At 41.7% G+C, this 14,514-nt stretch overlaps 2 protein-coding genes across 2 annotated transcripts in view; one reads left to right on the forward strand and one right to left on the reverse strand.

Annotated features, from left to right (window-relative positions):
- Positions 1-337: 337 nt before the first annotated feature.
- LOC310798540 (ADP-ribosylation factor-related protein 1) lies at positions 338-6,322 on the reverse strand. Its single transcript, XM_083661080.1, has 7 exons — positions 5,958-6,322; positions 4,865-4,952; positions 4,241-4,323; positions 3,733-3,814; positions 1,951-2,021; positions 1,731-1,831; positions 338-1,158 (listed from the first exon to the last, which is right to left on the reverse strand). Exons 1-7 carry the CDS (start codon positions 6,048-6,050, stop codon positions 1,071-1,073), a joined length of 606 nt encoding a protein of 201 aa, XP_083517206.1. The 5' UTR covers positions 6,051-6,322; the 3' UTR covers positions 338-1,070.
- Positions 6,323-7,528: 1,206 nt separating this feature from the next.
- The window catches only part of LOC310798472 (uncharacterized protein), a 31,678-nt gene continuing 24,692 nt past the window's right edge, over positions 7,529-14,514 (forward strand). The window contains exons 1-17 of the mRNA XM_083661014.1: positions 7,529-7,633; positions 7,884-7,999; positions 9,972-10,061; positions 10,207-10,325; positions 10,418-10,534; positions 10,825-10,906; positions 11,040-11,107; positions 11,183-11,260; positions 11,389-11,440; positions 11,563-11,659; positions 12,294-12,423; positions 12,755-12,874; positions 13,018-13,170; positions 13,260-13,395; positions 13,529-13,604; positions 13,774-14,095; positions 14,214-14,267. Coding sequence (XP_083517140.1) covers positions 7,578-7,633; positions 7,884-7,999; positions 9,972-10,061; positions 10,207-10,325; positions 10,418-10,534; positions 10,825-10,906; positions 11,040-11,107; positions 11,183-11,260; positions 11,389-11,440; positions 11,563-11,659; positions 12,294-12,423; positions 12,755-12,874; positions 13,018-13,170; positions 13,260-13,395; positions 13,529-13,604; positions 13,774-14,095; positions 14,214-14,267 — 1,866 coding nt within the window. The 5' untranslated portion in view covers positions 7,529-7,577. The remainder of the gene's footprint in view (positions 7,634-7,883; positions 8,000-9,971; positions 10,062-10,206; positions 10,326-10,417; positions 10,535-10,824; positions 10,907-11,039; positions 11,108-11,182; positions 11,261-11,388; positions 11,441-11,562; positions 11,660-12,293; positions 12,424-12,754; positions 12,875-13,017; positions 13,171-13,259; positions 13,396-13,528; positions 13,605-13,773; positions 14,096-14,213; positions 14,268-14,514) is intronic.

The raw sequence follows: 14,514 nt of genomic DNA on the forward strand, positions 1-14,514 counted from the left end.
TCACTGCCGGCATGAAACAGACTGGTGGATATTATTGAAGTTAAGCTATTGTTGCCCTTATAAATTATTTGAGAAATTGTGAAACATAAAGTGGTGTTTTTTTGTTTGTTTCGAACAATGAACTATGAATATGATTGAATTCAACATCTTGTAATGAAACCCTTTAAATGCAGTACAAAATATCAAAGACTCCTAAGTGATGGTTCTAAGAGAACAGTTGCACATGATGACATTGGCTTATTGTTCTGTGGTATGGGTAATTACTTTTCATATGGAATTTGAAAATTGTACTTCAATAAATACTTGCACCTACATAAGAATGCAATTGATAGTCATTTAGAAAATCCCGGATTGCAAGCGGTTTACAGAATGGAAAGCGCAATTCTCCTGCAGACACAAATTTAAACATGACAGATTCAGCTTTTTTGAAATCTGAAATTTATTACCATAATGTCAGAAAGAGGACATCCCTTTCAACGTTGTTATCTCACTTTGTATATATCAAGTCAAACTGCCAGTATAATGTAATCCAACAGAGGTCAGGTCAGATTATAAAGTTATCATTTCAATGTGTCCAGCAGACTACAGGAGGAGGTTCTTTGTATATGTACTTACTATAGATCTCCTGTCCAGTTACCCAACAATCTGTAGTGTCTCTTTACACGTTTACACTTCAAAAGGTGATGAAAACAGTTCTTCCTCCCATATAGGTCGATGACGGGGACCATCGGTATTTTACACACAGGTGAAAAGGATGACAAAACTGACATCATATCACCGTTTGCAAACCACGCACATAAGAAGCAGAAGAAAACGAAACGCTGCTTCCAGACGTGTAGCAACTTTCCGCTCCGGTCGGAGCACGTCTCAAATGATGCGTGGTGATAATAATAAACTCTTAAAACTGGAGACCGGGACCGACTGCTCAAATTCACAGCGCTGGCTCAGACACGGAGGAGAGAGGAATGTTGAGCAGCTCCGGGGGTTTCTACTCAATGTCCTGAAGGAGAAACTCACAGTCAACAAGATGAGTGTGAAGAGCTGGGTGGCGCTGAACGGCAGCAGACTTCTTATGTGATGTCCTTCTGTCTCGGCGGCCGGTGGATGTTCCTCACCACACACTTCACCATCCACTCGATGCCTTCGTTGACCCCGTCCCTGCATCACAACAGCTTTTTACTGCTCGCACACGTTCTTGCATCATTATGTTAGTTAATAGTTATGACACAACATTCAATATGATTAACAATAAAGACAGCTCCAAAACTATCTTCTGTCGTTGATTTGTCATCTAAGGCAGTGGTTCCCAACCTTTTTGGTCCTATGTACCCATTGAGCTGTTTTGCCATGCCAAATTACCCCCTCACTCATGTGTGTCGATGATTTTCTGAAATTTGTTTTATTAAAATGATATTAAACTTTTAGTAGGCCTATCTAACACATCTGATTATTAAATGAAAATAATTTGAATTACCCCCTTTAATACAATTCTAACTACGTTTTAGCAAGATGGGCCTATGAAATTACTTGGAATGATGTTTTAATCATTTTGTAAATAAATTGTAATCCCCAATCTTTCCAAGTACCCCCTGCAAGCTGCTCAAGTACCCCTAGGGGTACACGTACCCCTGGTTGGGAAACACTGATCTAAGGTACTCGAGCCCACGAGACAATAAGAGACTTACCCTGTCAGGGCAGTACAAGGCTGGACGAGACAATAAGAGACTTACCCTGTCAGGGCAGTACAAGGCTGGACGAGACAATCTCGTTTGCCGATCTTTGGAGCACAGTCACTGAAGGCTGTTTTAATGTCTGGCACTGACATACAGTTCTGAAAGGCACGGACACAAGACATGACTAAAGGGTGGAACAACAAACTCAAAACTACTAAGAGCACAAAGACAAGCCAAACAATTGACTGATAATATTGAAAAAAGTTCTATACTGTACCGCTACATCCTGCTTATTAGCCAGCACCAGGAGTGGGACGCCATCTAAAACCTCGCTGCTGATCATCTTCTCTGGAAGGGACGATAACAAGAGTAAGTTAATATTATGCCCCAATGCCCCATATACTATATATATATATATATATATATATATATATATATATATATATATATATATATATATATATATATATATTTCCCCCCACCTATTTTTCCCCTCTGCTGCCCTGGTCGCTGCTCAACCCTCTGCCGATCTGGGGAGAGCCGTAGACTAGCACCATGCTTCCTCCGAGACATGCGCAGTGGCCAGCTACTTCTTTTCAGTTTTCACCCGACAGCAGGAGCTTCACCGGTAGGACGTAGCACGTGGGAGGATCACGCTATTCCCACCAGTTCCCTTCCGCACTGAACAAGGCGCCCCGACCGACCAGAGGAGGCGCTAGTGCAGCGACCAGGACAAATACCCTAAATCCCGCTTCCCTCCTGCAGACACCAGCCAATCATGCCTGTATGGACGCGCGACCAAGCCGGAGGTAACACGAGGATGCCAACGACACGTGCGCCCCTCGCATTGGTAGGCAGGGTAATGCCCCATGATATTTGAAATTCACCCCAGTATTGATGAAAATATGGGGGGGGGGGATGTTTTTGAAAGTTGTACTGCCCACTAGGGATGGGCATCGAATTTCGAATTTTCGAATAATCGTTGTTATTATCAAGGTCGACTTTTATTATTGAAAGTCGAAATTCGATTTTTTTTTTTTTTTTTGTGAGTGAAATGTTGCATTGTCTCCCCTGATTCTAAGTATAGTCGAATCGCTTGGTTTGAGCAAGTAAAACATTTTTTATAAGCATTTTAAGCAAGGTTTATGGAAAAATGAATGGCGGATGAAATCCCATGAAGAGGGAGAGGGGGTGACTTTGGCACCCCTTTGGCACTCAGACCTGAGCCTACTAAATATTTAATGAACCACTCATGATTGTCAAAACTGTTTTTTATTTTCGAAAATGTCAATGTCATGTAACATGTTCTTTACTTCAGTGGTGCAATGCCTGTTTGAGCTAAAAATCCACAGCAGAAGCTTTTTCTATTAATTAATAAAGCCTTAGACTTAGAATCAGGGGAGACAATGCAACATTTCACTCACAAAAAAAACAAACTTTTTTTTTTTTTACATCCCCCCCCCCCCCCCCCCCCCCGGATTTCGATTAAAAGTCAACTTTGGCCAGCGAATTTCGAATAGTGTTTTTGCTAGAAATGCCCATCCCTACTGCCCACTTGATCACATCATAGTGATCCGATGAACTAAAAATGTCCTCCGATGTTTGAAGGTTTATTGATACAGGTAAACTTCTCGGCTATTAGATCTACAGTACAGCACACTCACACATTGTTTTTATTAGTTGGCTGGACTTGACTGATTATATATATAATGTGCTGTGGTACCATTTTTGGGACCGCCTTATAAACGCGAATGTCTGTCACTGACTGACTGATGAAGTTCTACCATTGGTCGGCCGTGGCACATGACACACCCACATACTAGGTTTTGACCTAGTCTTGTTTTCCGTTATAGGGTTGAACTTGAAATGTTGAAGTTGCTGCATTTCCATTGACTATAATGTAATTATTTTAAATAATTTACTAAATCGAAGCCACACGTCACGACTAAAATCCAAATGTATACGCCATTTTCGTCAAAAGCTGTCAAATGCTGTGAAAATGAAAATTGTGGGAAACAGATAATGATAGTATAGGGTACTATCCTTTGGTGATACTCACCAAAGGCCTCCTTTGATTCTGACAGACGCTCTTCATCAGTTGAATCGATCACATAGATCACTCCGTGGGACTCAGCGTAGTACTAAAGGATAAAAAACAGGATATCAGAGCAGGGTTCTGTGCTTAAAGACTCCGCAACTTTACAGCTACTAATTATGTGCTAATGTACTAATTATGAACTAATAAAAAGTTGATCACAAAAAAACATTACAGTTACTGAGAACACAAATGACACTTTCAGCTCTGTACTGATGTCAATATGAATACTGATTGCAATCCATAATATTTCATAAAAGAAAAGTTCTATTTGAAAGGTGAAGATGTTAAATTGGACAGGTACCATCCGATACACGAAACGTACATGTAAATTGGAAATGGCTTTTCTCCTCCACTATGCTGAAAACATACTGTACTGAACCATCACCCTAGAGCTGCAGCAGACAGTATGTGAGGTCGGTCAAATGTCCCCCCTAGTAAGTATGGATAGCAGTGTTGCACTTTGACTTACTTTGTCCCACAGTGACTGCAGCTCATCCTGACCTCCCAGATCCCAGAACATTAGGCGAGCCTTGCCCACATCGATCGTGCCAACTGTGAAGGAAGGTTAGACAAGTGGTTTACTTTGACTGAGCATGAAAGCACTCGGAGGAGGAACAGCTGTACGAAAAGTTTGTAACAAATTATTATTTCAAATTCAGTGATAAACAGTGCAGTTAATGATCACAAAACAATTTGAAAGATTTGTTTTGGCCACAATGTGTCATCGTTCTTTCAGTTGAAAAACTAGCTGCGATGACAAATGGTACAGTAGGTGGAAGTTTACTTTGACTATATTTATCCAGTAAAAGGATGACAAGAAGAACACTGGACATCAACACTGTTTGGTTTCCCGATCATTCACAGGAGAGGAAATTAACGAATTAACGGATCCTGATTTTAGAAGGTATATGAGGATGAAATCACCAATTTTCTAAGTGTAACGGTGAAGTAAGAATTAGGCTACAGCACCCAGGGGGTTATAAAGTAAATAATATTATTTTTGATAATAATGCTTTACTAATTTTTTTTTAGTAACAAGTCCAACACTGTTTATGAGAGGCATAGTTGAGAATGGATTGGATCAACCCCTTACTGTTCAGGCCGACGGTAGTAGTGATCTTTGATAGACTCATTCCCTTGTAGTTCTTACTGAACTTCGTTTTGGTCTGCTCCAGAAAGGTCTGCAGGAAGAGACAACAGTAGACTTAGCAAAGCAATGATGTGATGAAACTAAAGTCCAACTATGCACATTCGTATGACAATAAATCACAAATCACCATGGCTTTGTGCCTGCTGGTGCCCCATGTGGAGAGAAGAACATACCAAATAAAGATATGTCAGTTGAATGGGTTTGCTTATCGGTTGCCCTTTTCAGGACTCTAAACCGAGAGATATCGGAAGAAATCTATCGGTTTAGAGTCCTGAGATGGGCAAATGAACATAAATGAATGCCCTTTTGGAATCCTTAGGTTCCATTGACGACGGCATACATCCAACACAACAATAAGAGCTCAATTTCAATAAATCTGCAACTTTTAAAACGAGTTCACACTGCTCACTGCCTCCCACCGTGGTGTCTTCTGGTGAAAGGAGATTGTAGAAATGTCAGGCGAACCAAATTGACATTTTAAACATTACTGTATGCATAGTGGCTCATAAAGATTCGTAAAAGGTAAAAGGTAATTTTATAGCACGGAAGTATCTGTTAGGTGGCAGGTTAGTGGACCCACGTGCAGACACTTGACAGGCTGGAGGCAGAAGCAGACCAACAGAGATTATTCAGGGATAAAAAGGATGTGGTAACAGACAAACTGGCAAGCTCTGACAGCATGAAGCTGGCAGAGCTGATTCTTATAATCGTCAACATATGTCAAGTGCGACATCATCAGTGATCATTGGAACCATCCACAGTGACAATATGTGAAGTATGACATCAGTGACCTCATCAATGACATCTCATCAATGATGACATCATCACTGTTGACATCATCACTGTGGCATCGTTGAACGAATCCTCAGTGATCATCTAACACTGTAGCAGTATCTTTGAAAGATTAGAAAACACGACAACACTGACCATGATCTCAGGACGTTACGGATGACAACAGCAGCACCACACCACACAGCCCGACATTCAGCATCAGTAGCGACTCTAACGTTAGGTGGTGGCGATCCAACTCTCTTACCGTTTTTCCTGCATTATCCAGTCCAAGGATCAAAACGCAGTATTCGTCCTTTTGGAACATGTACTTGTATAATCCAGATAGCAAAGTATACATCTTCAAAAGAAATTGTAAACAACCCAAGTAACGATACTTGCTAACTCAGCTAACGTTAGCTAGGTAACGTTAGCTCAGCTGACATGCGAGGCCAAAAAGAGTGAGAGAGACCATTGAAGTCTCATGATTGACCGAGCAGGAGTGAGACGTTTTGAAAACACGAGGGACTATCGATAGCAGATACATAAAAAAAAATTGAATACAACGCAGCTGCTACTTGTTTTTTTAAAGTCGTTGGTCGTTTCTCTCTTGCCTCTCAGCAGGGATGTTACGTGTCTCCACATAAGACTTCTTCTTCTTCTTCTTCTAGTGTTTTATGGCGGTTGGCAAACATCTTCTGTGCATTACCGCCACCTTCTGGATTTTAGAAGTTACAAAAATATTCTCTTCATTGTGAAAATAAGACTTCTTCTTCTTCTTCTTTTAGGTTTTATGGCAGTTGACAAACATAGTGCATTACCGCCATCTACTGGATTTTAGTAATTCCACAATTTTACAGTGAATTAAAAAAAATAAGTGTCCACCAAAAATGCTCCAATTCATAAAATATTGTCCATAACATCACTCACGCAATGGTCTGAGTTTGCGCTAACATAACGTAGAATTGTTCTTCTTTTGATTTCAGACTAGGCACGGGTTGGTGCATTGCTGCCTCGCACTGGTATAACTACTTTACTGCACATTGACCCATATCTTCTGATAGCCTCAACGCGAGACTCTTCAGTTCAGTCACTCTTCAGTCTGTTTCCTTCAGAAGGAAGAATGACTGAAGAGTCTCGCGTTGAGGCTCATCTTCTGATACAGGTCTGTGGTTAATAACCAATTTATAAGGAAGCGAAACTACTTCCCCCTCCCCCAGTCCTAAAATCGTTCACACGGTGCAAAACGTTTAACAGCTTGAACATACCCCTGCTTGTGACGCTGCCAGCCGCACTGATTTGTGGGAAGTGAAGTGCGAAAAAGCACTTCCGAAATGAGTCTGGGTGACAGAATGGACATTTGGAGCACTTTGGGTGGACATCGTTTTGTTTTTCACACTGTAAAGAGAATATTGTGTAACTGCTAAAATTCAGAAGGTGGCGGTAATGCACAAAATGCTGTTTGTCAACCGCCATTAAACATCAGAAGAAGAAGAAGAAGAAACAGCACTTCCGGATCACGTCCAGGACGCAGGATGATCCATTTTCACCGGATTATCAAATGCTACAACTTAAAAAAAATAGACAAATTAGCTGTCGTTTGGAACTATTTATCAACATATAAGATATCAAAGCATTTATCGAAATAGGTTAATTGAACCATAATCGCCACAGCCACACCAGTATAACAAATAATTACTTGATCTCCACCCCTCGTTATGGATCGACCCACAGAGACCGACCAATCCGAATGAAGCGCATACTATTTGAACAGAACAGAAGAAGTCAGCCTTTCGTTCAAATGTGTTTCGTCTATGGTTTCGTCGTGTGTGGTACAACGAATTTGTTTTTTTTATACAGTACTGTATAGTTACACGCGTTAACAGCAATGGCAGAAGAATCTGCAGTTAAAGTTTGTGTCCGAGTGCGTCCTCTTATCAGGCGGTGAGTAGAGTTGAGCAACATGGGGCTTCTTGGGCTAACGTTCCGCGCTAGCCGCTAACTTTACGTAGCTGTTAGCTTTTGCTTCTAGTTCTATCGTGGCGGACTTCTTCGCTATGTACAAACAAATAAATAGCTTGAACGTTAAATTGTGGTCACAAGTCACTCATTGTCACAGAGCAACGTTAAACAAAAAAGTAACGCTAGCGTCATTTGCTTTCTTGTGAGTAGCTATGTAATGGTCTCTTTGCAGGGAGCAAACCGCCTCCACCACAGAGAATGCTGAGCCTGTCCAGCTACACTGGAAAGCCGAAAGGACATCCATTCAGCAGATTGACGAAGGGACTCAGACCAAGAGCTTTGTGTTTGGTATGCATGCAATGTTAATGTTTTGCAACAATTTGAAAACTGCATGTTACAGACTTGGCCTGCTAGCCGGCGGGCGCTTCTCGCTCATACTGAGCATTTTTAGCCCCGAAACGAGACTCTGTTCTGTTAGCTTAGCTACCGCTCGCTGCCAGAAAAGAGTCCCGTGTACATAGACTAGCATGCGACTTTCGCTCCCAAGCTGTCAGCAATGCGCACGTATTTTACAAGTGCCACAGAAACATTTCAAAGCCACCTACTTAAGAACAAGGGTTCATAGCTTCTCGGCGGCGGGGTTAGAAAGCTCGACGCTGCTCATAAATGCCTATTTTCATCCAAAGTCTGTGCTGGTGATATTTTTTTTTACCGAGCTTTCGACCAGAGTGGCGCTGTGACGGCTGGGCTCTAAACCGGAAAAAATAATATCACCAGCACAGACTTTGGATGAACCCAGCGAGCACAAAACGTTTTTTCAACGTTGATTTTTAGTTGAAATCTGGGTGATATTGGGTTTGAACGTCTAAGACCTAATTTCACCCTCTTTTCAACCGGCTAAAATGCGGTTACAACGTCAACGTGTAAAAAAACACAATTTGGTGCATCATATTGTTAAAACATTTGTTGTAGCTTGGAATAGAGGCAATATTGATAGTGTGTGAATTGGCATTTGTCCATTTTATTGTGTAACTGAGAGTTGAAATCTGGTCTATACGAAAACTACATTTCAACGCATTTTAGGTCACATGAAATATCATAAATATGGGACTATATAGGCTATGTGGTGCCAGCAAAAAGCTTCCAGGACACAACTATGGTTAATAGTTTAGCGCAATACTATAAAATAATGAATTCAGTTCCTGCAGCAACGCGCATGCGCAAGTACTTGCTAGCTATACTAACCGTGACTGACTAGACTAGACCAAAGCAAGTCTGCACCGGTCTGCACCAAGTGCGGAACGAGGTGCTCTGGGCACGCTATGTTATTGTATACGAGGCTCTGTGTACCTCCTCAGTCTCTGGTGTTAAATTAAGTTAACCTCTGAAGCCATAGGCTACAGCCTATAGACAACACACACACACAACATAATTTTAGTCTGTTACATTAATATAATAGTCTCGTACACATCACATAAAATAACTTGTCCTCCGATCGTCGACAATCATGTAGTCTACAAGTTGTGTGCGAGATAGAGTATATATGTGCCCAGCTCTCCACAGAGTATAAGAAAATGTATAGCTCAGCGCGTACAGCGGACTGGCTTGAATGTGGGAAAGCGGGTCCCGTGTGCGCTGCTAAATCTTTAATTTAAGATCCTGGTGAAATATGGTCTAAATCTGAACGTTCAATAAACGTCTGCAAATAGTGGGTGAAAAAACTTTCACTTTCAAACCTTCCTTGCACGTTTTTTCAACGTTGACCCTAAACGTTTTTTAAACGTCTTTTCAACCGAAAAATGCTCGCTGGGAAAATAGGCATTTATGAGCAGCGTCGAGCTTTCTAACCCCGCCGCCGAGAAGCTATGAACCCTTGCTTGTTCCCAGGCTTTGAAATGTTTCTGGCAGCGAGCGATAGCGGACTAACTGAGCATTAGCCATGCTGAGAATGCTCGGTATGAGCGAGAAGCAACCGGCTAGCAGGGTAAGTTACAGACTATTATTTGCAGATTGCTTGAGGTTGCTTTTGTGTCATCTCGGAGTATGCATTTTTCCTGAAGTCTTGACAGATTTTCCAATGAAAATGTGAATTGCAGCAGATTAGTTGATTGATTCGATATTTTACACTGTAATTTGCATACTGAGTCTAGTTCAGCATCACCACTAGCCCCGTTTGGTACTTCTTTTTTTTTTTTTTTTTTTTTTCTTTTTCTAAAAGGGGCTTAAGATAGACTCATGATTCATTTGCTATAAGAAGGTAAGCATCTACCAAATGCAATTTGTAATAGTAATTTCACGTGTGTTTTTCTTTTTTAAACAGACCGAGTGTTTGCAGCTGAGGAAACGACTAATCAGCTGTACCAGGACATTGCAAAGCCTTTGGTTGTTTCTGCTGTCGCGGGATACAATGGTACTTGTTTAACTTTAATATAGTGAAAGTTGCCCTCTAGTGCAGCATCCCTCCTCCTTTTCACCGCCCTATTGATGAAGCGTGTGTCAGCATATCCTTTCTTTTTGTACATCAATTATTTAACTGTTCCATGTTTGATCCTTAGGAACCATATTTGCTTATGGGCAAACTGCATCTGGAAAGACTTTCACCATGTTGGGTAGCAAGCCTAATCCAGGAGTGATACCTCTGGCCATGGAAGAGGTCTTCCAGGCAATAACAAAAGTGAGGGTACCATCATCACATATTTGAAATCGGCTGACATTTTTGTACAATCCATGCTAATTGTGACCAATGGCTCTTCTTTTGTCTTTTAGTATCCAAAGAAGGAGTTCCTTCTCCGGGTGTCTTACATGGAAATCTACAACGAAACCGTTGTTGATCTGCTTGTTGACAGCTCGAAGAGAAAGCCTCTGGAAGTCCGAGAGGCTGATGTAAGTGATCAAGTTTACAGCAAAAGCGATTAAGACAAGAACCTAACTAAACCATAAAAGGGACATTACAGGCAATAAGGAATCATTACATGAATGCTGAATTTCTACAAAAGTTTTCAGAGCCGATTTAAAAGAAATATAAAAAAAAACTGGTACTTAGAGTATTTACCAGTGGTAATTACCTGATATGATTATTCCTAGTTGCAAAAGCCCAAGATGTATTGGCTAATCTTACATGATGTAATGCCATGGTATGTAAATTGTGCATTGACAATTGCTCCTGTGTGCAGAAAAACATTTATGTGGCTGACCTAACTGAGGAACTGGTTACTAGTGCTGCGCAAGCCCTGGCCTGGCTTCGGAAAGGAGAAAGTAAGATCTGAGGTTACCATTATATCAAGAAGAATCATTACCGGTACACACATTTACTGCAGACTGAGTCTTAACGGCCACATGTTGTTTCCCCCCCGATCATTTCTACTGCACCACCTGGCTGCCTCCCTAGAAAATCGGCATTACGGAACGACAAAAATGAATGAACGGAGCAGTCGCTCGCACACAATTTTCCGAATGGTAAGCAAAGCGCAACATGACACGATGGATTTTTTTGAAAGTCTGCACTCCGTTTCATAATTTTGTTCCCCTCAGATCTTGGAGAGCCGTTTTAAGAGTGATCCTGATGGGGCCATTATTGATGCAGATGGGGCCATTATTGTGTCCCATTTGGTAAGTCTTTCTGTTGTGTCTTTCTCGTGTCTGCTTGCTTTTCTTTCTTTCTTGTGTGCGCATTTATATATATTTATGACTATTATTTGCTTGCCTCACCGATCATTTTCCTATCCGTTTTCCACTAGAATTTAGTTGATCTGGCTGGTTCAGAGAGAGCCAGTCAAACGGGAGCAGAAGGTAAGCTATTTTAGTTGGCACGATTGTTAGAAGCAGCATAAAATGCTTGGGTATGATCTCGCTTGTGAAGTAACTGAATTACACTGTACGTCCAAGTAATCTACCCGTTTTTAATATCACAGGTGCACGTTTGAAGGAAGGTTGCAATATCAATCGTAGCCTGTTCACACTCGCCCAAGTGATCAAGAAGCTGTCTGATGAGAGCAGTCAAGTAGTGAGGTGGGTGAAGAACTGGCACATCTTAATGTTATTGATTGACTCACCCACTCCACGGCGTGCTGGTCAAACACAGGAGCACGTTCAGTGAGAGGCTGATGCCACCCAGAGGCACAGGAAATCATTCTTGCCTGTGGCCATTGGACGCTTTCACGCCTCACTAAGAAGAGCACCTCGGAGACACTCAGTCTCTCTGAGACCGAGTCAGCCGATAGGATAGCTGAGCCTTAGTTACGTCACACGTAATGTGCAAGTTGATTTAATTTAATTCCAGTGTGCAATAACTGCAATTTGACATGTACTGTACATTCTACTTTATTTTATTGCATTTTATTGTATTGACTGGTTTACGTTTAGGGAGATACTGTGTTATGCCATGTTGTGTTATGTGGATATTTCATGCCCGAGTGCGAGTAACTGTAACTTGTCCCAATTTCCCCCCCCGGGGATCATTAAAGTCTTTCTGATTCCGACTGAATTTAAAAAGGCACAAATGCATTGTTTCTTACTATATAGATATATTCCAGACACGGGTTCAGTGTGGTTGGACTTTCTAAGAACAAGAGAATATTTAAACTTTTGCAATGACTGTAAATTCAAGCCATTGAAATCTGAAAGTGAAATTTTCTTTATTCAGGGGTTTCACAAACTACAGAGATAGTAAGCTAACCCGCATCCTGCAGAACTCGTTGGGTGGGAATGCCAAAACTGTAATCATCTGCACCATCACTCCTGCGGTGTTGGAGGAAACGCTCAGCACTCTTCAGGTTGGTGGCTTCTCTAGTCTAGATTTCTGTCCTCGACCCTTTATTTTAACTCACTATTGACATTTGATTCTTGATTGCTTATACTAATAAAAAAAAAATTATTGGTTGTTTTCTGGCCCCATGTTTGAGACTTGTTGATGAACACTGGAGTAGGGTAGGTAACTCCCAAAATCCAAGTCAATCTCCCCAGAAAGTACAGTTATAATAAACTTCTAAAGTGGCATTTGAACCACTGGACAGAGCATGAAACGGCGACCAAAATAAAAAAAATCTGCTGATGTTTGACTGAATGTATTCTCTTAAAAAATGTTTGTTATTTTTAATCTGTCAGTTTGCCAGCAATGCGAAGAAAATGAAAAATGACCCTCATGTCACCGAGGTGTCCGATGACGGGGCTCTGCTCAAAAGGTATCGCAATGAAATCGAGGACCTCAAACGACGGCTTAGCGAGGCAAGTTTAAAATGCTTATCTCATTATTTTCTCAGTCATGCTTTCCCCCCACTCCTTTCTCTGCAATAATTTTAGCCCCATTACAGCGTCGTTTCCTACCCACAGTACCCAGTAACCTCTGGATTCTCCACATCCCACTGTAGGTTTCCTCCGTCACACAGACCAATGCGACGGAGAAGGAGGTCCTTTCCCAGATCCTACAAGAGAAGGACATGCTCCAGAAAGAACAAGAGGACAGGATCAGGAACCTCAAAGAACTTCTTGTCAGCAGCTCAAACCTGGCTCCTGCCCCAAGAGTAACTACAGCTCAAAATGTGATTTCAAATATAAGCAGTGCCTTTGTCCTCTTTCCTCATTATGCCACTTTGTTCCGTCTTCTGTGAAGGTGCCAAAACGAAGGGTTACGTGGGGAGGAGGAAAGCTGCTTCGGCTTGCCCACTCTGATCAAGGCCCGTCGGATGTCCGTTTTGTCACCGGGAAGAGGAAAGCTGAGCGGTCTATTTTAATGGAGCTGGCCGAAGGTAAGAACGAGCTCATATGAATATTTAGTTCTACAGTACACACATAATCCTATATGACACAATGGCCATTTCATTCACACATGATGCACTTCATTCTCGTTTTGTTCATTGGCTACTTTCTGTATTTTGTCAGATGACGACGAGGAGTTTGATTCCAATTGGTCAATTCCAGATACGCCTTCATATGACATTGATCTGAACTCAGACAGGTGAACATTTTCATAGTAAATTTATATCAGCTGTGGTTAATACACTGTCAGACCTGGTCTTTGAGTGTTTGTAGAAAAGAGGCTATAGTCGTTGAACACAATTGTAATCTGTATCTTTTTTTTTTTTTATCTTTTTTTTAAGTAGCAGATTATTTCCATCTCCAAACAGGATGGACGAGCTTTTAGAGAAAGTGTCCAAACTCGAGCTGCAGCTAGACATTGAGACTCGGTTGAAAGGCGAAGCCATGTCACAGGCGGAAGCTTTAGCTGGGAGAGTGGCAGAGCTGGACCTCCAACTGGACGCAGAGGCCCAGCAGAAACGGGAAGCCCTGCAGAAAGTGGTGACGACTGAACCCAGAGTGCTGGAGCTCGAGCGCCGACTCCAGACAGAAGCTCAGCACAAATCCGAGGCTGTTGCAATGTTGGAGTTGAGAGTTGCAGACATGGAACACCGAGAAGAACGGACCCACAGCGGCGAAGCTGACAAACAGGTTTGCCTTTTAGAATACAAAGCCTCTGTTCTAGAAGTGAGTAGAAATCATAGATTATAATCCAAAACTTTCATACCTGGCTGGATTTCTCCCCCCCCTTATGTACCTTGTTTTCCAGATGATGGAATTTAAAGAGGCCATCCAGCTGTGTGAGAGCATGGAATCAGAGAAGGTAATGCACTCTTTAAATAGTGGTATATTGTATGAAATGAATTGCCCACAGTTTTCAGTCCATTGTTATAATCTTTGCCTTGTGGACCATTTACCTTCTCTCATTTACCCCAGCATGGTTGTACTTGGATTTTTCAGTCAGCATTTTCACACAGATCAAATTGTTTGTATATAGAAAACGGCGGTTGCTGAGCAACGGCGTTTGAAGCAGCAGCTGGACAAGTTCATTGAGCAGACTGAACGCCTTC

The sequence above is a fragment of the Poromitra crassiceps genome, assembly GCF_964638095.1.
Source record: "Poromitra crassiceps genome assembly, chromosome: 25".
Lineage (NCBI taxonomy): Eukaryota > Metazoa > Chordata > Actinopteri > Beryciformes > Melamphaidae > Poromitra > Poromitra crassiceps.